We start from the raw sequence: 27,224 nt of genomic DNA on the forward strand, positions 1-27,224 counted from the left end.
TCCATGTACTCAGCCATTCTGAACCTTAGGCCAAGCACATAGTCCACAATGTCTTGTCTTGGAGAGGCCTCTCCCAACCCTCCTTTACAAGACAAAGTGGTCCCCTTACAGGATGACCAAACAGAAGTTCAAAGGGTGTAAACCCCACTCCCTTCTGTGGCACTTCCCTATAAGCGAAAAGCAGGCATGGCAACAGGACATCCCATCGCCTTTTGAGTTTTTCAGGGAGCCCCATGATCATACCTTTCAATGTCTTGTTGAACCTTTCTACAAGACCATTGGTTTGTGGGTGGTATGGGGTAGTGAACTTGTACTGCACCCGACACTCCTTCCACATGTGTTTCAGGTAAGCAGACATGAAGTTGGTACCTCTGTCTGAAACCACCTCCTTAGGAAACCCTACCCTGGTGAAGACACCTAGGAGGGCCTTGGCTACTGCAGGAGCTGTAGTAACCCTAAGGGGAATTGCTGCAGGGTACCTAGAAGCATGATCCACTTCTACTAGAATGAATGTGTTCCCTGAGGCTGTGGGAGGCTCAAGTGGACCCACAATGTCTACACCTACCCTTTCAAAGGGCACCCCCACCACTGGCAGTGGTATCAGGGGGGCCTTGGTCTTGCCACCTGTCTTGCCACTGGCCAGACAGGTAACACAGAAGCTCACAAACTCCTTCAATTGTTGGGTCATCTGGGGCCAGTAAAAGTGGCTAACCAGCCTTTCCCAAGTTTTGGTTTGCCCCAAGTGTCCAGCTAGGGGGATGTCATGAGCTAAGGTTAGGAGGAACTCCCTGTACTTCTGTGGCACTACCACTCTCCTGGTAGCTCCGGGATTGGGGTTTCTTGCCTCAGCATATAGTAATCCTTCTTCCCAATAAGCTCTGTGGGTACCACTGACAACTCCCTTTGCTTCTGCAGCTCCTTGCTGCCTCAGGCTTTCAAGAGTGGGGCAGTCTCGACCCTGGCACAGCTCTTCCCTAGTGGGTCCCCTGGGCCCAGGAGTCCAGCCTGGAAAGGCTCAAGCTCCATAGGCTCAGTTCCCTCTAGGGTTTCCAAGTCCTCTCCCTGAGGAGAGGGGTCCTGAGAAGCTGGATGTGTAGAAGCTGGTTCCCCAGTCTCCTTGCTTTTTCTCTTGGTTGGTTGGGCCATACTTTCAGGCTCCAACCTCACTTGTTCACCCTTCTTTTTGCTATGTGCTCTGGTTTGGACACACACCAGTCTAGGGATACCCAACATGGCTGCATGGGTTACTTGCTCAACCGCAGCCCAGGATTAGGTTTCCAGGTCATTTCCAAGCAGACAGTCAGCTGACAATTGTGGAGAGACCACTCGCAGTTTCAGGTCAGTAACCTCCCCCCATCCTAATGTCACCATAGCCAGAGGGCGTTGGGTGGTAATGCTGTCAGCATTGGTGACTGGGTAAGTTTTCCCAAACAGGTATTGCTCTGGGGAAACCATCTTTTCCCTTACCATAGTGATGCTGGCACCTGTATCCCTCAGAGCGTCTACTTTAGTTCCATTAATGGAGGGGTATTGCAGATACTTGTTACAGTTGGATGGCCAACCAGCTACATTGGCAACCTCCATTTCCCCCAAGGAGACCAGACTAGCTTGAGTGTATTCCCAAATTTTCTCTGGGCACAGTGGCTGTCCTTGTCACCCTAGCCTTGACCCAGTGGTCTGCCTTCTTTCCCAATTATTGGGGAGAAATTAGACCTAGGTCTACCAAATGCTGATGCAACTTTTCATTTGTGCAATTACTCAAAATGTGTTCCACCATAAACAAATTATAAAGTCCAGTAAAATCATGCACATTGTGTCCAGTTAACCAACCATCCAGTGTGTTTACTGAGTAGTCTACAAAATCTATCCAGGATTGGGTCTTGGTTTTGTGAGCCCCCCTGAACCTAATTCTATACTCCTCTGCAGTGAGTCCAAATCCCTCAATCAGAGTTTTCTTCATGAGGTCATAGGACCCTGCATCTGGCCCAGAGAGGGTCAGAAACCTGTCTCTGCAGTTACCAGAGGACAGTTCCCAGAGAAGTGCCCCCCAGAGAGGTTTCTGATATCACAAGCCCTCTCAAAGGCTGTGAACCACTTGGTGATATCAACACCATCAAATTTAGGGGCAATCCCTTTGGGGATTTTAGGATCATAAGATTGCTCCCTTTCCTTGCTATTGGTATTGCTGCCACCAGTGATGAGGGCTAAGCCCATCTCTTTTCTTTCTTTAGGTCTCGCCTGTCGATGCGCATGCGCATCGAGCAAGGCGAGAGTATTGGGACTTATCTACTCTTTATCCACACTGCAAGGAATTGTGGCGATTCCTTGCAGTGCCCGTGACTTTTAAGCTCAATGCGCATGCGCATTGAGCTTAAAAGCGCGTGCACGTCCGTCTTTGTTTACCCGCTCCGCCCCCTCCCCGCCGTCTTGCATTTCCCCTGCCGCATCAAAGGCTTTCACGGCCGGCCGGCCATGCTTTCAGTTTCACGACCGGCCGGCCGTGTCAATTACATTCCAAAGCCCGCTCTCCCTGCTCCGCCCCCTGCTCCGGCCGAGACGTGCAATTTCATGTCAACAACGTAAGTACGGAGAGGCATTTTTTTACTCTATGCTTTAAAAACGCAATTCGTTATTTACTAAGACACCTTTCCCTTGCTAAAATGCCCCTTAATTGTGTGTCTGATGTTAGCTGCGTGCCCAATACACCTACCGTAACATTCAAGCACAACTAAACTTAAAGCCACCATATGAGCCACCGCATAAAATGTGCCCCCTCCCCACCAATAAAGGACTTACGTGAACAATTTCTCGTGCCCCGTTTCTTTCACTTTGCGGTGTGCAAAAATAACATGAAAGGGTTTAGCGATTTCTTTACAATCCAATTTGATTTTTTGTTGTTGTCCAATTAAACAGCTGCCAGATCTAATCGAAGGCGCTATGTAACTTCCTGGTCCGTCACTCAGAGCGCCACGTCGGACCAGCCCCACACACATTTCCCTAGCTTTAGTGACACTTGGGCACCCACCACCTGGCATGTATTTATCTCCGCTCGCTCACAATGGCGTATTATACATTTTTAAAGTGGGGTTTGTTTTATAAGTCATAACTCCCCTCCCCCATGCTTGTCTCCCCTCCCCCTGTCTGGAAAAGTGTCTCTTGCCTTTGGCAGCAAGCGGATGTTTTTGTATGTGCTGGCAAATTGGCACATCCCATTTCCCCCTCCCATCCCCCAAGCCCCCTCCTCTTCTCTGTGATGGATGCAGCTAATTGCACTCAGCTCCTTCTCAGCAGAGGCTGCGAGCATCTCCCCTCCCCCTCTCCGTGCATTTTTGTGAATGGGGCTCATTATCTATGCAGGTTCCCCTCGCTCCATTCAAGCCTCTCTCCCTCCTCTGCTCTTTTCTACAGACCCCGTGGGGAGGAGGAAGTGCTCTCTTCATGACCACAAACTTTAACGCCCTCGCAATCTCCTACTTTGGCACCATTGGTGGACCGATTTTATATAATTGTCTGTGCGCGTATATGCCTTTTGCACTTTACAAGTCTCCTACTATCATTCTCTTTTTGTATACCGTGGCAGCCCATATCCTGCACTGGGAGCTGCTGGCTTCCCGGTGCTTCTCTCGTTCCCTCCCTGACATGGTAGCTGGGGCAATAATCCCGTAAGCTCCCAAAGCGTCAGTGATAGAGTGTCTGACTTGGGACTAAGAGCAGTGTTTAATTTATTTTAAAAACAAAGTGTCTATGCCCGAAGCTCTGCTCAGAAGCCCACGGTTGTACGAGTAAATCTCGTCTCGCCTGATATCGAGGCGGATGGTCTTAAATACAGGTCATGACTCATTAATCCACTGCCAGACACCTTACATTCCAACACACCCGGTTCAGATCGAAGACTACTGATTTCAAAGCTACCCCCCAAATACCGATTTGAACCCTCACTCACCCTCACTCACCCTCACTCACCCTCACTCACCCTCAACCCCTCACCCTCACTCACCCTCACTCACCCTCACCCTCACCCACCCTCACTCACCCTCACCCTCACCCACCCTCACTCACCCTCACTCACCCTCACCCTCACTCACCCTCACTCACCCTCACCCTCACTCACCCTCACCCTCACTCACCCTCACCCTCACTCACCCTCAACCCCTCACCCTCAACCCCTCACCCTCACTCACCCTCAACCCCTCACTCACCCTCACTCCCTCACCCTCACTCACCCTCACACTCACTCACCCTCAACCCCTCACCCTCACTCACCCTCAACCCCTCACCCTCACTCACCCTCACTCACCCTCACTCACCCTCAACCCCTCACCCTCAACCCCTCACCCTCAACCCCTCACCCTCACCCTCACTCACCCTCACTCACCCTCAACCCCTCACCCTCACTCACCCTCACTCACCCTCACCCACCCTCACTCACCCTCAACCCCTCACTCTCACTCACCCTCACTCACCCTCACTCACCCTCACTCACCCTCACTCACCCTCACTCACCCTCACTCACCCTCACTCACCCTCACTCACTCACCCTCACTCACTCACCCTCACTCACCCTCACTCACTCACCCTCACTCACCCTCACTCACCCTCACTCACTCACCCTCACTCACCCTCACTCACCCTCACTCACCCTCACTCACCCTCACTCACCCCCTCACCCTCAACCCCTCACTCACCCTCACTCTCACTCATCCTCACTCACCCTCAACCCCCCACCCTCACCCTCACTCACCCTCAACCCCTCAACATCAACCCCTCACCCACCCTCACCCTCACTCACCCTCACTCACCCTCACTCACCCTCACCCTCACTCACCCTCACCCTCACTCACCCTCACCCTCACCCTCACTCACCCTCACTCACCCTCACCCTCACTCACCCTCACCCTCACCCTCACTCACCCTCACTCACCCTCACTCACCCTCACTCTCACTCACCCTCACTCTCACTCACCCTCCCTCTCACTCACCCTCACTCACCCTCACTCACCCTCACTCACCCTCACTCACCCTCACCCTCACTCACCCTCACTCTCACTCACTCTCACTCACCCTCACTCACCCTCACTCACCCTCACTCACCCTCACTCACCCTCACTCACCCTCACTCACCCTCACTCACCCTCACTCACCCTCACTCACCCTCACTCACCCTCACTCACCCTCACTCACCCTCACTCACCCTCACTCTCACTCACCCTCACCCTCACTCACCCTCACTCACCCTCACTCACCCTCACCTGCTCAGAGGTTGTCTTTTGCATATTCAGCCAGGAGCTCCTGGAGCCCTTGTTAGGTTGGATGCAGACCTACAGCTATTTTTTTAACTTTGCATAGTGCCCTCAATTCCTTGAAGTCCAAGTGCAAGTAAGGTGTGAGGTCGAGTTCCTCCACCAGGTTTACATTATCTTCACTAACAGCTGGGTTCTTTTGAGACATTCTAACCTGACAGTTCTAACCCTCTACCCTAGCTTGCAGTGACTTTTATTTTTCAAAAATTCTAATGGGACTGAAGCAAGGCCCTACCAGACTTTTAGTATTTTTGGAAAAGACCAATTTCAGAATTCTAAAGGCAATTTATGAGTTCTGTCGTGTGATCAGATGGTAACCAAGTAGTCCAACAAACACAAGTTTGTATCCGTCCGCTGATCCACCAATGTGAGAAAGTGGCTCCATATATACTGGACTAGAATGAAGTACAGTGTTTATAGAGCCAACCAACTCCAGAGGTATAACGGAGGTTAAAGTCAGGACTGACCTTACTCTTTAAAGTGGTAGCTTGGTCGAGCAATAAGGCAGTACCAGAGGACAGAGTAAAGCATTTGTTGTACACACTCAGTCAGCAAAAGGTTTCACACACTCAAGGACTGAACTCCAGGCCAATTGTTTTTATATCTACAGATATAGGTATTTTATTTTTAGAACCAACAGTTATAAAAATATACTTTTCATGTTATGAGATCTCTCATGTAATAACTTTGCAAAGGAGCAATACAGTGTGTGCACACAATTAATACAGTATTGACAGTAAGCAACACAATCCTGAAACACACTATAGCATTGAGCTCAATGGGTTTTCCACATGTAAGTACAGTTGAATACTATTTAGATTACTTTAGTAGTCCCAGGACTAGATCTTAGATTCAGTTCTGGGGTCTAAGCTGAAACCAGATTAGCAAAAACGCTTTAGTTACTGTAGTGAACTTTCATGAATATAAAGTAGTTTTAAAAGTTCACACTTAGAAACTTTTCAATGGAAATCTGACAATGTTATTCAAAGGGAGAAAATTCAGGTTGCAGGTAAAGTACGATAGCGTTACTTTTGTAATGCAGTACTGGTCTCTTAGGGCCAGCACTGGGGTCTTAACTCAAAACAGGTAGGTAATTGGGTTTCAGTATTTCGTGTGATTTTTAAAGTACATTTCAAGTTTTCAAAAGTAGACAAGAAATTTCATAGAAAAGCAGAAAATGGGTTCCTATGGAGAAAATGCAGATTACTACTAACACCGCTAGGGGTTACTTTTGCGGTTCAGTACTGGGCTGAAAGGTACAGTACTGGCTTCTCCCCTGATCACAGGTGAGTACTTCGGAATTCGGACTTTGGCTGATTTTATGTGAATATTTCAAAACTTCACACTTCGAAAATTTTTGAGTCACAATGAGTCAATGTTATCCAATGGCAGGTAAGTATATTACTGGTTTACAGGTGAGCACTTTGTTGGTGAAGTTAAGGTTCTGGGCATAGACCCAGGGGTCCCCCAGGGTCAGATAAGTACAGTTAATTCACTCCCAGCGGCACAGAGGTGGCCGGGTGCAAAGGAGCCCAATGATATCCAATGAGGGAAGGGGGGCCTTCGGTTGGTAGCTGCTGGCTAGCAGGCCACATAGCTGTGGGAGCTGGGCTCCTGTTCACTTGCTCAGGGCAAGGGGGGAAGTAGGGTAGGACACCGTGGTCACAGCCACCAGCGCTCGGGCGGCTGGGTGCAGGGTGCTTTTGAGCCGTCGAGCGCTCAATGTTATCCAATGGGAAAGGTAAAAAAGGAACAAAGGCTGCAGGCTCGGCACCATATACCATTAATGGCATCACTGCACTTACAGTGCCCAGAAATGGCCCTGGGTACTGTAGGGGCACAGGGCTCATGCACCTGGGCCCATGCCACTGGCATAGGGCACCCAGCTAGAGGGGTGACTGATGCATGCCAGGGCAGTGGGTTTGTTGGCATGGCATACAGGGATGTGTGCCATGTCGACTCTTTGTTTAGTCCTGTACCTAGGCACTCACTCTGCCAAAGGCAGTGTGTGGGTACCCAGGTACAGGGCCCCTAAGCGTGGCACAATAAGTGCTACAGCCCTAGAGGGTCTTCACTGATCACTATGCCCTGGGTACCTAGGGTACCATTTACTAGGGGCTGATAGGTGGCCAGAGATGCCAATTGGGTTTTGTTTCAACACAGTTTTTAGTTAAGGAACACAGGCCTTGGGTACCTGGTTGGCAGGAGCCCAGGGCACACTCAGTCAAAGCACATCAGCAATTCAGAAAAAAGTGGGGGCATACCAAGGCAAGAAAGATGGCACCTTCTCACATGGACATATGGACACGTTAGGGCAGGTTGGGGCTCAGTCTTGCGTGCAGGATGGCCTAACATTAATACCCTTTCAGTTAGCAAAGATCCAAGCTATGGAGGACCATTACCAATTATTTTCCCAGTTTGACTCCCTTCATATTAGGTTGCCTGCATACAGGAAGAAATTATCATGAAAGAGCCAATTCTTTTTACCATCACACACAAACAGGTTTACAATAAAATCCTCTGTTAGCATTACATAGGCCTTACTATTTGGCTTTCATCTTAATGATAGTTTTAGGTAATGCCCTTGGTATCTTTCTTTGCTACACCGAATATGTTAATAGTGATGTTACACAATATATAACAGTTGTTTATGGAAACAGGAACAGAATAGAGCTCCAGTTTAACTGCCAATATGTGTGGAATATGTTATGGTGGTAAAGAAATGATTGGAGACTTAGATGGCTAGTCAAATAACAATACATAGATAACAAATAGAGATTTTTGCATCCTTCAGAATCATAATAGATTCATAAAATATATTTTTGGGAACTAGTGAATGGCATTGATCAAGAAGAAATGATCAAGGTATGTGTCCTTCTTCAACCTTTCTTCACTATACAGCCAATAAAGGTCTGGGGTAATGTTCATGAAGCACATACAATGCAATTGAAGTGTGAAGGAATGGCACAAACAAGCAAAGGTAAATCGTAGTGTAGGATTTGTTGTTGATGTGCTTTGGACAAAATCAAGCCTTAGAGAGCAAGCAGAATATTGAATTTGGGAATTTAGCCTCCATAACGAGCACTACATCACTGGTAAGTAACATTTACCAATTTAAAACAACTCAGTCAGCCAGCTGAAGGAATAAATACAAATGAACGTTATTTGATTTTTTTTTTTTTACATAATGCACCCAGTTAATGTATCCAGCTTATCTGTTTTAACCCAGGATAATTTTGAAGAAAATTCTACAGTTCCAGTCCCAAATAAAACAAAGGAGCCTGCTTCTCGGATTGGAAAATTACAAGTAATTATTTTATTGTACCGCTTTTCTTCCTTCTCTTGCATTTTTCATCTTATTACATGTTTGTGCTTTTTCTGACCTATTATTTGTGGGATTTTTTAGATTTTATTTAAAACTGAAACTTCTATCAAGTTAACGCTTGCCAATTAATCCTAATATTCAGTTATTTTTAATTTTTTCTTATATGGTTCTTTTATTTGAAAGACTGTCCTTATCAATTGAAAAGCAGCTAATGTGGAAATTTACAGGATAAATATTATACATATAAAATCCTAGGCCATTGGTAAAAACTGAAATCCCCCACACAAATCTTCAGCTCAGATACTCGTCTTACATTTATCTCCTTAACCTTATTTTGTCTGGTATTTTTCTCCAATTCTTACCCTGTCCCAGCTTCAACACAAATCCTATGTTCAGTACACACATGGTTGTTGTGATGCTTCGAATGCCTAATTTCTTGACCTCCTGATCTATAAGAGATAATTATCAAAGGGAGATTCTGCTAGAGCATGAATCTGCTTTGTATTACTTGGAACCAACCTGGCCCTGCTAGGTCTGACAACAGAAATAGGTGGTTGCCTAATTGACTCCTTCCATCCATGCAATTCATCTGTGAGGAATTCCTGCAGTGTGCCAAACATTTTTAATTACTGTATATCTCACAGAAGTAGGAATATTCTATTAATAATTACATTAACACTCTTTTTATAGGATGTAATTTCCGGTCAGTTCTAGTCTAACCGTCTGCTGTTCAGGAGACTGAACTATCTCCCCTATGTGGAAAAAGAGGCATAGAATCCCCATAAAACATAAATACCGTCTGAAAAACTTTGGTACATATGCTTTAATTCATGCATCTTGCTTCTTTTTTCCGCCAAATCCTGACAGCCAGCGTGGGTCTAGTGTTAAATTTATGTTTTAATCCAGCCCTCCCATACACCAACTTGATAGTAAGTTACCCTAGTTGTTTCTTGATTCTTATAGTGTACTTGTTTCCAGGTCTTTCTGGGTAGGACTGAATCATGATGCTGTGATTTATAGGCCGTCAAGAGACCTGTTAGCCATAAGGATTATAAGGAGACTCATATCTTTTTTATATTAGGTTGCTGAGCTAGCGGTATGTTGTAAATGGTACAGTTCTGACCAGTAAAAGCTGCAGTTTTTACATGCTTTCTCAGTGGGTTGCTGTAAGGACACATCAAAGGGAAAGCTATTTTTCTCACCTCTACACATTTTAATTCATTATGAAAATGTAAAACCCCTTCTCCAAAATCATTGAAAGCTAATTAGTTTTCTTTAAACCCAATACTCAATACAGTGTTAAACTGTAGATTTCATATGTTTTGACAAGTCTGTTTTAATCTGTATCTTACATGCCTATTAGAACGTGAATTACTGTGCATACTTATTGATGTACTTGGTGAAACAGGAGGCTAGTACCAATGTGTTAAAAAGCACCTGCTGTAGATCTTTGTGGAGGTCACTGATGCAATGACTCTGAAGCCAACTAATTACTAGAAAAAAGTGTTGGGGTACACTAACTAACCATCACACTAGTTGAATTCTTAGATTAATTTTAGTGAGCAGCAAAATGGATCTCTTAAAAGACAGAACTTTTCAAGAACTTCACATCAGTCATATTTGAAATGCTTCCAAAAATGTTATAAAAGAGTAAATACAGATTCTCTACAATCTCATAGATGTACCGCTAGTCAAAAGAACACTGCAGAGGTTTACCAAGGCCATATTGACTTTGTAAAATTTAACTTGTGTAACCCAACAGTATATGCCATGAAGAAAAGCACAAACACAAGTACATAGACTGCCAAGCCCCCTTGAGTTAAATATTTTTACATTATTCGCATAAAATGATTCAAAGTGAAGAACATAAGAGACAAAAAGTTAGCTACTCCCCAAAATATTCTTCACTGTTTGAAATAATCAAAAAGGGGGTAGAACAGCCAACAGCGAAGAGAAAGGCAGTAGAACATAAGAGGAGAGTCATAGTGATACAAGAGATGAGAACTTATGAGTCTTCAAGTATTTACGGAATGGAAGAAAAGTATGAATCAATGTTATCTTTTCAGGGAGGCTTTTCCAAGTCCATGGGTGGAAAAAAAGCCTGTTTCCATGTTTACATTCTCATTGCTTTCAGAGTTTCTAAGAGGAGATATTTCCCTTTAGATAGTCAAGGCAATCTTGTGTGGTTAGTTATCCTTTGGTTTTATCAGTTGATACAGGTGAATGGCTATGAAAGCTGGATAGTTTTATGTCAAGCTCCAATTCTAGCGCCCGCTTGAAGAATTGCTTTGACTGAATCTTTGACTATACCCAAAACTAATGTGAAAGAGTTCATATTTCTGGGTAAAAAAGCTTGGGATGTAGAACTTTTAAAGTCTAATGAGCTAAATGTGGTTCAAGAAGCACTGAGGCATGAAGCCAAACACTTGAACGTTTGTAAGAATGTGATTTCATTTCAGGGGGGTCTTACTTACAACTGCAGCTTCTTCTCGTTGTTGTCTAAAGAACGATGAGATCTTTAAGAGGTGAAAGTGTGCCTTATAAAAACATACTAATTTAGCATATTGCATATGTTTGAATTCATTTTAGTTTACTTAATGATTTCAAATGAAAAGACTCGCTGTAAGAAAAATTTGTATGAATAACATAACTTTTAATTCAAATAAATTGTACTTTTCCCCAATTACTACGTTCCCTTCTTGGTAGGAGTATTATACGACTCTGGATTTAATTTAATAGCCAGTGATCTTTCTTGTTGATATCTGACAAGTTGCTTTGAACTATCAATTTTCAAATTTCTGTTTTTGCTCATTGAGTGACCAAAAGCATATCTCCAAGAAAATATTTGCAATTTCTGTATTTCTTTCTGATTTGTACCTTTAATTGTAGTAACATAGCTTCAAAGTTCTTGTTTTTATCTGCACAGCTTGGCTCTTAATAGCGTTACTAACTTCCAAAAGGCTCATTCTTGAGGCTTTTCACAAAGTGGTGTACTCTAGTTCTCCTTCATAATGTAAAATAGATTTTGTCTTGAGTCATCTGGCAAAAATCGGTTCTGTAGCATGTTCTTTATTGAAAGCATTTTTTCTATACTCTTGCTTTTCTATTTATTCCTGCACAGCTGCTTGCAAATACTCCCTATGTTCTTCTGTCTTCTTAAGGAAAAGGGTCATATAATCTAAAAAAATATCATTGTTGTTGCTTTCACAGGCAAATTTGTCAATTAACCCTGCAACTATGCTGCCAGGTGCAGTTTTCAAAGTCCCAGGAACTTCAGCAAGTCTCCCTGGTTTAAGCACCTCATCTCGTCATAATGAAGCACCAAGCATTTCTACGTCATATGCTAAAAGTAACAATGAAGATGTTTCATCTAGCTTTGACCAACCTGCAAAAATATCCACTTTACACAGTGCTAATAAGGTAATGTGAGAATTCCTGTGTTTGCGTATACTAGAAAAGAAACTTCTTAAATAGTTATTTTAACCCTATTTCTGATTTATACTTCTTTCTGTGAATTTTTCTGTCTTGTGCAATAAATTTTAAGGACACCCAGAACTGAAAATCTGCAATATCAGGGAAGAGAGCCAGAGATACTGTCAACATGACTTAAAGTTAGGTCTCATAATACTGTAGGTCCTGCCTTCACCTTTGACATATTTTCTTTACCCATGTGTCATATATGCCAGTGTATTGGAACCTCTGTCGCTATTTCACTTAAACAATTCAACAGTGTCAGATATTAAGGTGTGCAAAAATGCAGACACGCCATTTCAGGGATGTGCACTCACAGAAATGTTGTGTTACCTGGAACAAAATTATAACAGAGAGGTACATTGCTCCCATCGGGCCCAAAATACATTTGAGGAAGGAGGTTACAGTCTCCATTCTCTTACGGGTCCATAGTTGTCAGAAGGATTTGGGATGAGCCAGAGAGTGAAGGGACAGGAAGAGGTTTCAAACAATAAAAAAATATATATGTGTATAGAGAAAACCCCACAGATCTAACTATATTGGGATATGTGTACATACAGACACACATATACACATTATACTTATTATATTTTCTGTATAAGTTCTCAAATCTTACTAGATATGCACACACAAACCCCCATGTGTGCATACATGCAGTAACATTTACATGGTCAGACATTTACATGTGAGTTGTAAATAAATAAACATAGAGTTTAAAATAATTTCATATTGAATTGTTTTCTATATTTATGTAACTACTTATAACAAGCATTTGCTATGCAATAGGTCTCGCATTTGCGAGAGTTTGAGCTATTGGCATTGTATATAGCAATGCCTTTTATTTTTTTGTTTTGAAAACCTGCAAGGGCTGCGCACACACTTTGTACTTATAGTCCTTGCTCACGATAAGCAAGGCCGGCAGTAAAAGAGGCGCAGTTACTGCCAGCCTTGCTTCTAGTAAGCAACAACTATAAGTATAAAGTGCTTGTTTACGGACAACTTGCAGGTTTTCAAAACACATAAACAAAAGGCATTGTCATTTACAATGCCAATAGCTCAAACTCTCGCAGATGTGAGACCCATTGCATTGCAAATGCTTGTTGAGCTCTGAGACGGAGGCGGCAGTAGCCATAGGACGGCAGGGACCATGACGCCAGGCTGTGCGTTTCAAATGCAGGAGGTAGGACGAGGCAGCTACAGCCAAAATAGTCCTCGGTCTTTGAATGCACAGCAAATGTGGCAAGATAAGAGCAAGACTTACAGCCCTGTTCACAACAGAGCTCTGTAAACCACGAGCACGGGTTGTGAGTCCTCTTCATTAAAGAAAGAAATAGTGCTCACAAGCTCTGAGCAACAACACATGTAACAGGCACAGACCTTGAAAAAGGGCGGAGCTTTTAAAGCCTATATCTTGAATACAGCATGTCTCGCAGAGACAGCGCAAGCACTGCCTAGGCGAGACCTAAAAACTGGACCGGAACTTCTACTCCATGCATGGACTTTGCAAACCTGGCAAGTGTGGTTCACTTATGCTGCAAAGAAAGCCTTTCTCTTTTTTCGCTCATAATTAGGAGGATTGGGGGGCTAACAAGCACACATGGTATATGCAGTCCAGGGCCAGAGTGAGTACTGTTTTGCTCAAGGCAATGCCAAAGCAGTTTCTCCCCCAGCAGCCAATCGATGTACTCCAACAATTAATCCTTAACCCACAAATGTAAGAGCATATATAACTATAATTCTGTGTGTGTTTCAGAGGCTCCTAATTATTCACCTGGCTTCTCCTCACAGGAAGGTGAAAGAGTGAAAAATATTACACAGTTAAAACGTTTAAGCAGTGGCTAGGAAGGGGGGTGCGGTAAGTGTGGGCTGCCCCGGGTGTCATCAATAATGGGGGTGACAAAATGGCAAAAATTTGATTTTTGACATTCTGTCAAGCCGGGGGTGACAAGAAATGCTCCGCACGGGTACCACCTGACCTTGCTAAGCCAATGCCTATAAGTAATAACCATTGTGTATTCGATACCTGCCACCCAATGTGCTCATACATGGCTCAAAACCAGCTTCAAAGTGCTGGAGGAGAGGGCTCAAGTTACCGTGGCAGTGCCATGCCTCTTGATAAATCTGTTTGTTCCTGAGCCGTAAAGTTTGTGACAGATACAAATAAAAGCCTTCAGCCCAGATGTAATTACCTTTCTGCACATCTGGTCTAATTACATGTCTTCAAGCTCACGACCTGTCTCTTGGGTGTAGCACGCCATGACTGCTGGAAAATAAATCAATTTCTAACGAACTTCATTCATTTCTATTTGAAAAAAAGCCACAAGCTTACCCCTTAAATAACTATTGGATTCTATTTCTATATTTCCATTAGTAGAGCCGCCACAATTATTATTATTTGAATGTCTGTTGCGCGACAGCTACCCACACAGGGTTTCACAGCGCAGCTGAAAAGCTATCAACAGCAATGCCGGGAAAAGAGTTATTTGTGAAATAGCCAAGTTTTAAGCATCTTGCGGAATTTGGGGTAACTTGCCTCAGTTTTAATCCTCACAGGAAGGGAATTCCAATAGGACGGTCCCAAGTAAGTGAAGGATTTTCCTCCCATTCTTGCTAGGTTGTATTTGGGAACCGTAAAGTTTCCATGGGAGGTTGATCTGAGATTTCTGGATGGGATATAGGGTCTGGCCAGAGCACAGAGGTAGTTCGGGGCCATTCCAATTTTGATCTTGTGCATAAATGCAAGTGTTTTGAATTTCACATGATTTTCGATGTTCAACCAATGTAATTTACGTCGATGTGATGAGATATGTTCACATTTTTGGTACTTTACATAGGATCCTAACTGCAGCGTTTTGGGCCATCTGGAGTCTGTGGGTTATAGTTTAGTTCGAGCCCGCATACAGGATATTTCCAGAGTCAAGCCGAGAGGTGACCAAGGCATTGACAACAGTTTTCCTGTTTTTTTCCGGTAACATCCAACATATTTTCCTTAACCATTTGATGATGGAGAAACAAGTGGCAGCGACTTTTATTGATTGTGTAATCATGCTCCGAGTCTCATCGAGAATAACGCCTAAGTTCCGAACTTGTAATGAGGGAGTGGGGAGATTACCCATATTATCTGGCCAATGTTGTGCGCTCCAAAGGTCTTTCTCTCTCCCCAATATCAGTACCTCCGTTTTCTCTCCATTTAATTTTAGGAGGTTGGTTTGCATCCAGGCTTCGATATTAGTTAGTCCTGTTTTGAGTGTAGAAGTATCATTTGAGTTGGAGTTATGTGCTGATAGGGAGAACAGGATTTGTGAGTCGTCAGCATAGGAGTATATGGATAACACAGATTTTTCAGCAAGTTCTGCTAAGGGTTTTACGTAGAGATTGAATAATAGTGGACTTAGGATCGATCCCTGCAGAATGCCATGTGCAAAGGAGTATGTTTTCGAGCAGGCGTTCTGCGAGAAGACTTGAAACGTTCTGTCAGATAGGAAGGCCTGAATCCATTTAAGAGCAGCACTGTTTATACCTATCTTGCTCAGTGTGTTAATGAGTACCGTGTGTGATATGGTATCGAATGCAGAGCTTAAGTCCAACAGAATAAGCGCCACAGTTTCTCCTCTATCTAGAAGATGGCGGATTCCTTCCGTGACTCCCAAGAGAGTGGTTTCGGTAGAGAAACCCGCTCTGAGTCCTGACTGTGATGAGTGGAGTAGGTGATGTGATGTAACCTATTGTGTCATGTGTGCATGTATGTGTTTCTCTAAAATTTTTGATAGAATGGGAAGCAGAGATATGGGGCGGTAGTTTTTGGTTTCTGCCGGATCAGCATTAGGTTTTTTTCGGTAATGGGTGAATCATGGCATGTTTCCATGTGGGAGGGATCAATCCCTCTTCCATAGATGTATTTGGAAGATGGGCTGTGACTGCTAGCACTGAGTGATTTAATTGTTTAAGAATAGTTACTGGCAGCAGATCCTTCGGTGATCCTGACTTAATGGATTTCCGTATTGAGACCACATTTTCAGTTGTTAGAAGGGGCCAGTTCGTTAGGAAGCAATCGGCCTCATACTGACTGTCAGTTTTCCTGGTGAGGGGGTGCGATGACATTGCCATAGGTGTACTAGAGCATGTCGTGATATCATGTATATTTTCCTTGAGATAATCTCTTGATATATTCCTTCCACTTTATTTATGAAGAAAGTTGCCAATTCTTCACACTTAGTTACAGTCCGTATTGGCGGAGTGGCCGAGGTACTTGCGCCTGCGAGTTCCTTTACTGTATTAAACAAAGTTTTTGCACAGTTAGAAGGCTTAGTGATAGTTGTATTTACAAACAACGCATGAGCAAGTTTGCATTGTTTGTGATAGTTGCTCAGAGCCTTTTTATAGGCTAGCTTGGCGGGTTGAGCGTATTCTCTTCTCCACTTTCTTTCCAGGGTCTTACAATTAGATTTCATTTCTTTTAAAGATTCGTTTTACCATGGTGCAGGTGGCCGGTGTATGTTTCTTTTATGTTTTATAGTGGGGAGGCAGGTGTTGATGGCTTCAGAGAGCCAGCTTTGAACTGTTGCAGCGAAAGGATCAGTTTTATGCTCTAAGTGAGGTTTGTGAGCGACAAGATATTCATTGAACTTATTGATATCTAACTTTTTCCAGTTTTTCTGCGCATTTTCTGCGCATCCTCCTTCCTTTTAAAATTTCCTTTCCTGGTAAACAGGTAAGCATGAAATTAATCTGATAGTGATCAGACCAGCTAGAGGGAAGCGCAGGAGCACAAGTGATTGTATTTAAATTCGAAAAGACAGGATCTAAGAGATGTCCGTCAGTATGGGTCGAGCCATATTTTAATAGCTCCAAATTTAGGGCGGCCATGTCTGAAATGAGTCTGGCACTATTAGTACAGGTAGAGTCTTCCAGGTGGAGGTTCATATCTCCTAATACTGTAAAGTTAACTGTGTTAATGGCTAGAGGCGAAAGAGCTTCCATAAACGTGGAAATCCAGTTGGCAAGATGGTCAGGGGGTCGATATACTAAAACTCCTGAGTAAGTAAAATTATGGGAGAGAGTAAGCTTAAAAGATGCAGCTTCACATGCTGGTATGGGTAGTTGTTCTAGATTACAGTTATAGCTTTTTTTATGGATTGCTGCAATTCCACCTCCTTTTCTTTTTATTCGATCCACTCTTGCTATCGCATAGTTAGAGGGTAAAGCTGCTGCGATATCTGGGCCGAAGCTCTCGTAAAGCCAGGTTTCCGTGAGGAAAACAGCATCAGGTTGCTCATTAAACAGTAGATCAAAGACGTTGGCTTTGTGTTTTGGAAGAGAGCGGCAGTTTATACTTGTCATAGTATAGATTTTCCTACTTGGAGGAGATTTCTTCCCCCTGTGCAGTTTATGTGTATCATGGTTAGGAGTGGCATGGAAGCCACAGTGTTCGCAGGTAGAAAAATCCATGTTGACGGGGGCTATAGAGCAGTTATGCCTGTAAGATGTATTAGCGGCTTTCAGGTAATTGGCATCATATTGATGATACCCTCTCTTGGTTGTCTGATTTTTTGTTGTTTCCTTAGTCATAGAACCAGCGGTCCTGGGCCCGGGCCCGACGCAGACCGGTGCACCCGCTACGCGCGTCCGCTGCGTGTTTCTTTAGGGGCGTCCATTTTATGCCTACACTGAGAGCACAAACAACTAGCCCGCTGCCCACTCCGCTACCTCTAAGATGGTGGCTATCGGCGGCAGTCACAGTGTTGTCAGCGTCCCCTGATCAGCACCTAATCGTCTGATTCAGGCCGGATAGAGTAACGCGCAAGTATTGGGGTGAGTGCAGTTTTAAAAATTCACAAACAAGTTTCAAAAAGGTTGGATGACAAGCAGAGAGCTCCCGGCTTCCGCTTCCGGAGTTGTAGCGTTCAGTGGCAATTCTAGCGCGCTCGCAGTTCAGGGCGTCTTTTATGCCTACACTGAGCGCACAACAACTAGCCCGCTGCCCACTCCACTACCTCTAAGATGGCAGCTATCGGCTGCAGTCACAATGTTGTCAGCGTCCCCTGATCAGCACCTAATCGTCTGATTCAGGCCGGATAGAGTAACGTGCAAGTGTTGGGGTGAGTGCAGTTTTAAGAATTCACAAACAAGTTTTAAAAAGGTTGGATGACCAACAGAGCTCTTTGCTTCCGCCTCAGGAGTTGTAGCGTTCAGTGGCCTTAAGGTAATTCAGTTTTCAGTGTTGCATTACACAAAAAACCCACTCGCTCTTGCTTTATAAGTTTCAAACCTTAAAGCTGCACTATAGTCCTGAAAGTAAATGTGAATTAGTAATAAGTAAATATGAATTTGATTATTTTTAAATATATTTCATCTAATTTTTTATCCTTGACGTTGTGTGGCATTTGTCAGTACAGACAGACAGCAAATGTTTTGAAGGCATGAACCAATGAGTTTTACTTACACACACACGCACATTGGGAGGCTCTGGGAATATCATAACCCACATTCCAAGTGGTTTGTAAATAGCATGAGAACTCCAAGATAGCAATATAGGACAATAATACATTATATTAATTACACAGTGGAGGCCGCCACTGACTAGGTTTAGTTAGGGGCATGTTTCAAAAAGGAAATTGATGTTTTGATTTGCTAATATGTTTAGCACCGTTTGACAAAACTTTCTCAAAATAGTTTATCAGCTTCTTCCTTGGGGTGATCCATCAAGCAGGGGCTAAGAAAACTAGGTGTGGTGTGAGGCCCTGTGAGTGTTTGCGTATTTGTGGTAAGCTTTTTTAAAAAAACTTTTTTTAAAGTTCAGCTTTAGTATTTCAAAACCAGTTTTAAAGCATAAAATGTAAATAAATTAAATATACTCAATGAGCTATTGGCGCATGGATGTAGGAATGTTCCTCTTCTGTGCCTGTATGTCCAACAGTGCTAATGGAAGCAACCTCGGGGTACAATTCCCAGAGAGGAAAGGTCGACTTACAAGTTGATAGGAAAGTGTAAATAGTCACAGCATGTGGCTGAAAGTTAGTCCAGAATGGTTAGCTTTTATCTGCTAATTCCTGTTGTTTAAGAGATGGTGAGATAGATAAGCATGAAAAGCCTGCGTACGAGCCAGTGAAACAATTTGCTTCAGGGCATGTATATGTCCTGTCTGCAAGTGTAACTCTAAGCAAATGTCAAACAGATGGCGCACAGATGTTTTAAAGACGTTTTGCATAAAATGGTATTATATTTTAACGTCTGTGACTTAGAGGGAAATATGTATAGGGAATAGGTAATATTATAAGGACATTGATTCTAATACACTGTTGAAAAAGAGTGTTGTATAGAATTAGAGTTGTATAAGCAAAATTTCATTTTGTTTTGGAGCACTCCATGCAGTTTTAAACGTTTTTATCGTAATATTAATAGCTGAGTAAGTAGTGTTACATTTTAAAAAAAGGTAGTGCAAAGTATCAAAGTAGGACCTGTTATGTGTGGTGTGAGGCACTGTGGGGGTTTGAGTATTTGTTTGTAGTAAGCTCCATTCCAAACAGAGTTAATGGACATGATTTTGAGGCATGGAATATGGGCTATACATGAGACAGGTGTGAGTGCAGCTGAAAGACATATCAGCCTGATTACATTGTTATGGGGTCACATTTTACTGGAGCACCAGGCGTGTGCACAGTCGCTGTTGTCTAGCCTCATATGGAAGTGAAAAGTGTTGGGTTAAAAACAACAAGTAGGCAGTAGCACTTGTGATAAGCACAGCGCTGTAAAAAAAAACATATGCAAAAGCGGGTGGCCCCCTAATGCACAGCAGAACCCAGACGTCGCTCAAATCTTAGAGCCCCTTGTGACATGCCTTTGGTGAGCCAGGAGTGAGTGACACATGCTACAAACATGGGCTAGGATTGTCTGAAACATGCTGCAGGTGGTGGGTCAGGTCCCGAGGGGTGACCGGCTCTGACAAAGCAACACGTCAGTGGTTGTAGGGGGCAGTCGGCAGCTAGAAATCTGTGCATTCTGGGATTTATAGTCTGTGCATAGAGTGCAAGAAGCTACAGATCGAATACTTCTATGTACAGTGAGGTAGGTGCAGAGAGAGCATTTTTGTGCACACACGGTGCACGAGCTGCAGAGGGAGTGTTTATGCATTGCTTGGTATTAGAGAGCATTTCTGCACGGACTGTGCTCTAAGGAAACCGTTTCTGTCTATGGTAATGGAGCGCAAGAGCTTCAGACAGAGTGCGCCTGTGCATAGCGAAAGAAGTGTGGGGAAATATTTACTGTTTGTGCACTTTCAGAAGCTGCATATATTGTGTTTCCAAGTACAGTTCAGGCATTGCGAGGTAGAGGTGGGCAAGCCAATACATTATATGGGATAGCCGAGCCAAAAGTCTGTGCTCGAGCCGAGCAGTAAAAATGTTTGGCATGCTAAATAATCATTAAAACCAATAAAATAAAACAATTAAGGACTCTACAATGATGGCTCAGGCGCCAAAGGTAAGAGGGAGAATTCTCTGTAGCAGGACTTGAAAAAGTCGCCTGGCCATCGGAACATCGGGTTAGACGTCCGCATACTGCATTTTGAAAGCAACACTTGGGAAGGAAGCAGTACAGGGTGTGTGCGATCACTTTTGCGGCAGGTTTGATGTTCTCAGTGGCCGCGCGGCTCACTGAGAACATCAAAGCGGCCGCAAAAGTGATCACGCAGGCTGACAAATGGTGCACGCGCACGGTGCACATGCACTGTACCCGATACACCTGCAGCCTTTGGGAGCATTTTCAAAAGCCCCTTACTAAATATCTCGCAAAGCATCGCTTAAGCGATAGCTAGGCTAGACCTAAAAAGGAAGCATATTCCCATGTTTATAGATACCAAAGTTTGTTAGTGATCCAAGAACATTTGTGGCCCCCAAGAAAACGTTTTATGGAAGGTCTAAGCAAATCATACGAAAAACATCTGTTCCCCCACATAATCCTATAGTCTGAGAAAGACAGAATACTATGCAGAACCTCTTTTCCCCAGCTAATGGTATAGTCTTAGAATGATGAGAATGCTGAAATGTAATAAGACATGTACTGATGTGTTGGGATGGGGCATGGCCAAAAGAACATCTTCTGTTTATAGCATGATCTTCTTAAATAGTCAAAGATCAGAATAGTTTATTCCATGGGGTTTGTAGATTACAAGTGCAAGAGAGGTTCGAAAATGAACTGGGCTTGAGGGCCTCTCTTACCCACCTATTCTGGGTGTAGACTTGTCAGCCTTAATGGCAACAAAATATTTAGTTGGCCTGAAGATGATGGCAATGATTTTGGCATAGCCTTTGATCTTCTTCACTGAAAGGGAAGTTGTCTGAAAGAGGTCTATGGGCAGGGTGGAGTCTGACAACAAGGAAAATTGTCGACTCTCCATAGGCCTCCCTCTTTATCCTTATAACCCCTTTAAATGTTCTCTTAACACCCATTACCAAGTTGATGAAGGAGCGCAGTAATGAGTCTCAGCTAAACTAAGCCTTATTGCTTGCACCTGGGGGTCACTACTGAGTTTCCTTGGGACCGTAAACGCGGGAAGACAATAGCCCTGCAGGATCCGCCGCCATACTTTCCCCAATAGCCTCAGTGTACCAAATCAGCAGACCTGTGGGACCACCATTGCCTTTGGTCCTGCGACTGCCCCGCACCTTCTTGGTGCACCAGTGATCCCGACAATGAGTTGCAAGCATGGGCTTGTTTGCTGAATGGTTTGAAAGCCCCTGGTGAGGAAAAATAAAACTGAACACTGATTAACATGTAATGATGGGACCAGGGGGACAGTACAGTTGCATATTCAGCCCCCCCCCAGAAAAGTCTCAAGCATAGCTCCACTTCTTGTTGGACTGACTGTGCTGACTTAAAGGCTAAGCATCAATCCTGTACGGACTCTTGCTCTTGGCACCAAAGCAATATTAAAGACTCCAATTCAATTCATAAAGCTTTATTCGGTACATGTAAAAACAACGACCATAAAAGCACATGATAATATACACATTTGGGGGGAAAACGATATACAGGAGATAGGTATGAACTGTACTCACAATGTTAAAACATCAAACTTTGTCTTAAATGAATTGATTTGTATAAAAAGGTAGCAGTAAAAAAGCAAACATCTGGGTTATCCATGTTAAAAAGCAATTTCATAGAGTCATTAACAGTGCGAACTCCATATTTTATAAAGATATGTTTTAAATAGACAATCCGCAAATTCTTATACAGGTTACAAGTCAGAAGAAAGTGCATAGTGCTCGGTACAGATTTACCGTCACACGGGCAGGGGCCTGCTGAATGCTTTTTAAGAGACGGAAAGGCCACTAACTGGTGTACAAGCCCAAACCTCAGCCTGGTAAGAACAAACCTGTGCGAGGGTCTGGTCACAGAACTTAAGTACGGTTGGAACCCCTCATTTCCCCCAAATTTGTTATAGAACGTACAGGTTGCTAGTTTACAAGTGCTGATCGCTGGTCTATCTGCCATGTGAGACATAAACGCACTTTTCATTTCCTGTTTTGACAATGTTACAGGGGCATAAGGGTCAGCCACAACAATAATATTATAAACTTCCTGTAAACAGCCAGTGGTATATTTTAGCCAGGGGATCTTAAGATGGTTATCCATAGAGAGACAAGTTCGAGGCATGTGGGCTGCTGAATTCATATCTGTGCATAGATCGCCGCCTAGTGTTGGGTCCGGATGATTGCACATTGTTGTCCTGGAAGAGTCTTCGAAGTATCACAAGATAGGTGGCTCCTCCCCTGGACTACAGTGCGCATGGGCATCCTCTCCATCCTCAGATTGTTTTTTTCCGCCATTGGGTTCGGATGTATATTTGTTAACTCAAGTTCGGAATCGATAAAAAACTTTATATTTGGCCAAAAGGCCTTTAGTTATTGTCGGTATTGTCTTTGCGTTCGGTGCCCAGTACTTGTTCCAGCTCTATCCTCGAGCCGGACGTCAAGAAGAGCCGTGTGGCTTTTCAGCACTAAAGGCCCGGTCGACGCCAGAGGCCTTATCGACGATCCATTATGGAATGGAGCCCGTTCAAGAGATATCCTCACATCGACGTCCACCCGGTGTGCAACAAGTGCCTGTCTCCGGATCACGATGAAGCCAGCTGTATGGCTTGTTCTCGGTTCCGTTCCAAGAAGACGATTCGCCTTCGACGCGCAGCGCAAAAGGAGGCCCAGCAGACTGCACCTGACCCAGTGAACATCTTCGATGCCAAGGAAGATGAGGGAGTCGAGCAGGAAGTTCGAGAGAACCTGTCTGATCCTGCATCGGAGATCAACTCCAGTTACAATGCAGATGTGGAAATGGTCGATAATGAAGACGTCGTCGACGAGGTAGGAGACGACGATGAGGCCTTTGGGGCTGTGGAAGAAAGCTCGAGCGAGGAGCTAGGCCCAACCGTTGGTACGGGGCCGAGACCAAAACACTCGATAAGGCTCAGGTTGAGGGATCGCCACATGGCCTTACCCGAGATCAAACGCATAGTTCTACAGCCTCGCCTCAAGGCCCGGCTACGGACATTTCCAACTAGCCATCGGTTGAACGATCGAAATCGAAACCAAAAGCATTGGTGTCTACAAAACCGAAAGCACCGGAAACGAAATCGAACCGAAAGTACGTATTACTTTGGTCGGATTGAAGACTTCTGAACCTTTGGCACCGACGAAACAGAGAGTGTTATCGACCCGGGGAGGTCGCTAAAGGGTGTCGAGCCGAAGGCCGGGGCGCCGAAGAAAATGGTCAAGGACATCGACCCGAAGAAGTCGGCGCCGAAGGCCGTAGACACAAACAAGGGACTCTAAATTCAGAACGTTCTCGATCCTAAACGTCGACTCGACCAGGCTAAGGGCAGTAAAGACCTCGAGTCCACGACTAGCAGTGGCTCTAAAGACCCCGTCGAGTCAACACAGCCATCCGCTTCTTTTTCGAAGCAGGTGTCGGACTCGCTGCAACGCATTAAAGAGAAGGCTATTGCTGTTGGACCGAAGGCCACTCCACCCTCGAAGCCAATCAGTAAACCTCCGAAGTAGTCGGCACCGATTAAGTTCACACTGCCGCCGACAGTGGTACCTAAGGCGTTCGCCCCTAAGACGGGCGTCGAAGCGGCCAAAAAGGTGTCCATGGGGCCAAAGCCTACAACTACAGAAGGGGCCACCAAGCATCGACAGCCTCTGCAGGAAGATCAGTCGAGGTAATTCATCGACGCTGAGACTGGTAGACTTTCCATTTTCTAGCGGAAGATCGCCCCAGAACAGCCTATGGAGTCATATAAAATTCAATTGAAGAAAAAGAGGGATTCTGCAATGTCACCTCTTCTTTTTGAACCTCTACAACCATATGGACAAGACCCTGCTCCTATTTCAACCACACATTCAGATGTGGATGTAGGGGATGGTGACAATAAGGATTACAGTTATCCTGTAGACACTGATCCAGAAGATCACACTGAACCCCGGACAGACGTGGTTGACCCAGGGGATCCACAAACTGCCCCGGACAGTCATGTCTATGCTATTAAACCCTCACCTACAGAAGACACGGCTGCGTTTAATGCACTTATTGAGAGGGAAGCAAAAAATCATGATATCCCGCTCCATGCTGACCCTATTGAAGAGGACTTTTTGTTTGACACCTTCTCAACCTCAGAGAGAACTGTGAAGACTCAACCTGTGCTAAAAGGTGTCCTGAAACACGCTGGAGACATCTTTAAGGAGACCACAAGGGCAAGGGTAGTAAACCCCAGAATTGAAATAAAATACAAACCAGCACCTGTGAACCCTACGTATATCAAGGGACAGTTGCCGTTGGACTCTCTGGTTGTTTCCAATGCTCGTAAAAGGGCGAGCTCGCAAACAACGGGTGATGCTCCTCCCCCTGACAAGGAATCTAAAGTGCTAGAAGCATCAGGAAAAAGGGTGGCAGCTCAAGCGGCCAATGTCTGGCGAATCTCCTACACACAGGCACTCTTAGCCAGATATGACAGGGCTCATTATGATACACTCGAGACCCTGTTACAACACTTGCCAGATGAGTATAAGGAGGCAGCAGAGATGCTAATACAAGAAGGGAAACTTATATCAAATGCATCTATTAAGTGTGCGCTAGACGCAGCAGACACTGCAGCCAGGGCGATTAATACAAGTGTTATGTTACGAAGACACGCCTGTCTGAGAATCTCCGGCTTCAAGCCTGAGACACAAACCACCATACTCAATCAGCCGGTTAACCCTGATTACTTAATTGGCCCAGAAGTGGACACCACCTTAGAAAAAATTAAGAAGGACACAGAGACTGCAAAGTCTATGGGGGCTCTACAGTCGCAGCAGTTCAGGGGTGGTTCTTTTCGTCGCTCCAACAATAGAGGAGCTTCCAGAGGCCAGGTGTCCCAGCAGACACAATACAGTAAAGGAGGCACGCAGACCACCTACAACAAGAACAATAGGGGTGGCTATTGTGGAAACAGCACCAAGGGCAGAGGTCGTGGAAGCAACAACTCCCGATCCTCCGCCACTAACAAACAGTGACGTCTTGTCACTGCCCCCGACCATACCACACCGGTCGGTGGGAGACTACAACGGTTCCTGCCGGTCTGGAAATCCATCATTACAGACAGGTGGGTGAGGCAGCTTATCCAGTACAGTTATTGTCTGGAGTTGACATCCACTCCACCCAACATACCCCCAAGACACCGTCCTATGTCCGCAGAGCATTTGCAGTTATTGCAGCAGGAGGTAGTCAGCATGCTGCAAAATGGAGCCATAGAGCTCGTACCTGTGGAACAAAAAGGTACAGGGGTGTACTCGCTGTACTTCTTGATCCCAAAAAAGGACGGGTCCCTCAGACCCATACTGGACCTCAGGCCCCTAAACCAGTACATCCTATCAGAACACTTTCACATGCTTACATTACAGCAGGTTCTACCGTTACTCAGTCAGGGAGATTTCCTCGCAACACTAGATCTGAAGGATGCATATTTCCATATACCGCTACGCCCGTCACACAGTAAATATCTCAGATTTACCATTCAAGATCAGCATTATCAGTTCAAGGTCCTCCCTTTCGGAGTGATGACAGCACCCAGGGTGTTTACCAAGTGCCTGGCGACAGTGGCTGCACATCTACGGAGATAAAACGTTCACGTCTACCCTTATCTGGACGACTGGCTTATCCAAGCAAAGTCGGCCCAGCAATGTGCCACCCCCATGTCCCACACCATTCACCTTCTTCACGATCTGGGGTTTTCACTGAATTATCCCAAGTCCCACCTTCAGCCCGCCCACATACGGCAGTACTTGGGCGCGACAATAGACACTCTGGCAGCCAAAGCACAGCCAAATTCAGTGAGGATCAACCGCATGCAATTGCTGATACGGAAATTCAAAACACAACACTCGCTTCCAGCACGAGTGTTCATGCAGTTGATAGGCATGATGACCTCCTGCATCTTCATAGCCCCTTACGCGAGACTACACATGCGTCCGCTTCAGGAGTGCTTGGCACGTCAGTGGAATCAGGCTCAAGGACAGTTGAAAGACCTAGTGTTGGTGACCGGTCGCGCATACAACTCTCTGCATTGGTGGAACCCACAAAACCTTTGCAGGGGCCGACCATTCCAAGAGCCTGTGCCACAGATTATACTGACGACGGACGCATCTCTCCAGAGATGGGGTGCTCATGTACTCCACTACACAGTGCAGGGACTATGGACAGCACAGCAGAAGAAGATGCACATCTACCTTCTGGAACTGATGGCTATCTTCATGGCAATGAAAGCATTCAAAGTACATTTGTGCAACAAGGTAGTGTTGATCCGGACGGACAACATGACGGCCATGTACTACATACAGAAGCAGGGAGGTACACACTCTCCACAGTTGTCTCATCTGGCTCAGAGCATGTGGAAGTGGGCCATTCAGAGAAACATCTTCCTCATGGCGGAACACCTCCCAGGCAAGGACAATCAGATGGCGGACCTGCTCAGCAGGCACAGCCACCAGATGCACGAGTGGGAGATACATCCATCAGTACTCCAACCGTACTTCCAGCAGTGGGGTCATCCAGAGATAGACCTGTTCGCCACAAGGGAAAATGCAAAATGCCAAAGC

The 27,224-nt window shown here is 44.8% G+C and overlaps 1 protein-coding gene across 3 annotated transcripts in view; it reads left to right on the plus strand.

Annotated features, from left to right (window-relative positions):
* Positions 1–27,224, plus strand: part of LOC147711647 (WASH complex subunit 2-like) — a 735,247-nt gene that overhangs the window by 487,840 nt on the left and 220,183 nt on the right. For 2 of the 3 annotated variants that reach the window (XM_086922303.1, XM_086922304.1), the window contains exons 26-27: positions 8,530–8,607; positions 11,836–12,045. In XM_086922303.1, the coding sequence (XP_086778429.1) occupies positions 8,530–8,607; positions 11,836–12,045 (288 nt within the window). The remainder of the gene's footprint in view (positions 1–8,529; positions 8,608–11,835; positions 12,046–27,224) is intronic. The other variant, XM_086922305.1, reaches the window with a different exon arrangement.

The sequence above is a fragment of the Lissotriton vulgaris genome, chromosome 5 (assembly GCF_964263255.1).
Source record: "Lissotriton vulgaris chromosome 5, aLisVul1.2, whole genome shotgun sequence".
In the NCBI taxonomy this organism is placed as follows: domain Eukaryota; kingdom Metazoa; phylum Chordata; class Amphibia; order Caudata; family Salamandridae; genus Lissotriton; species Lissotriton vulgaris.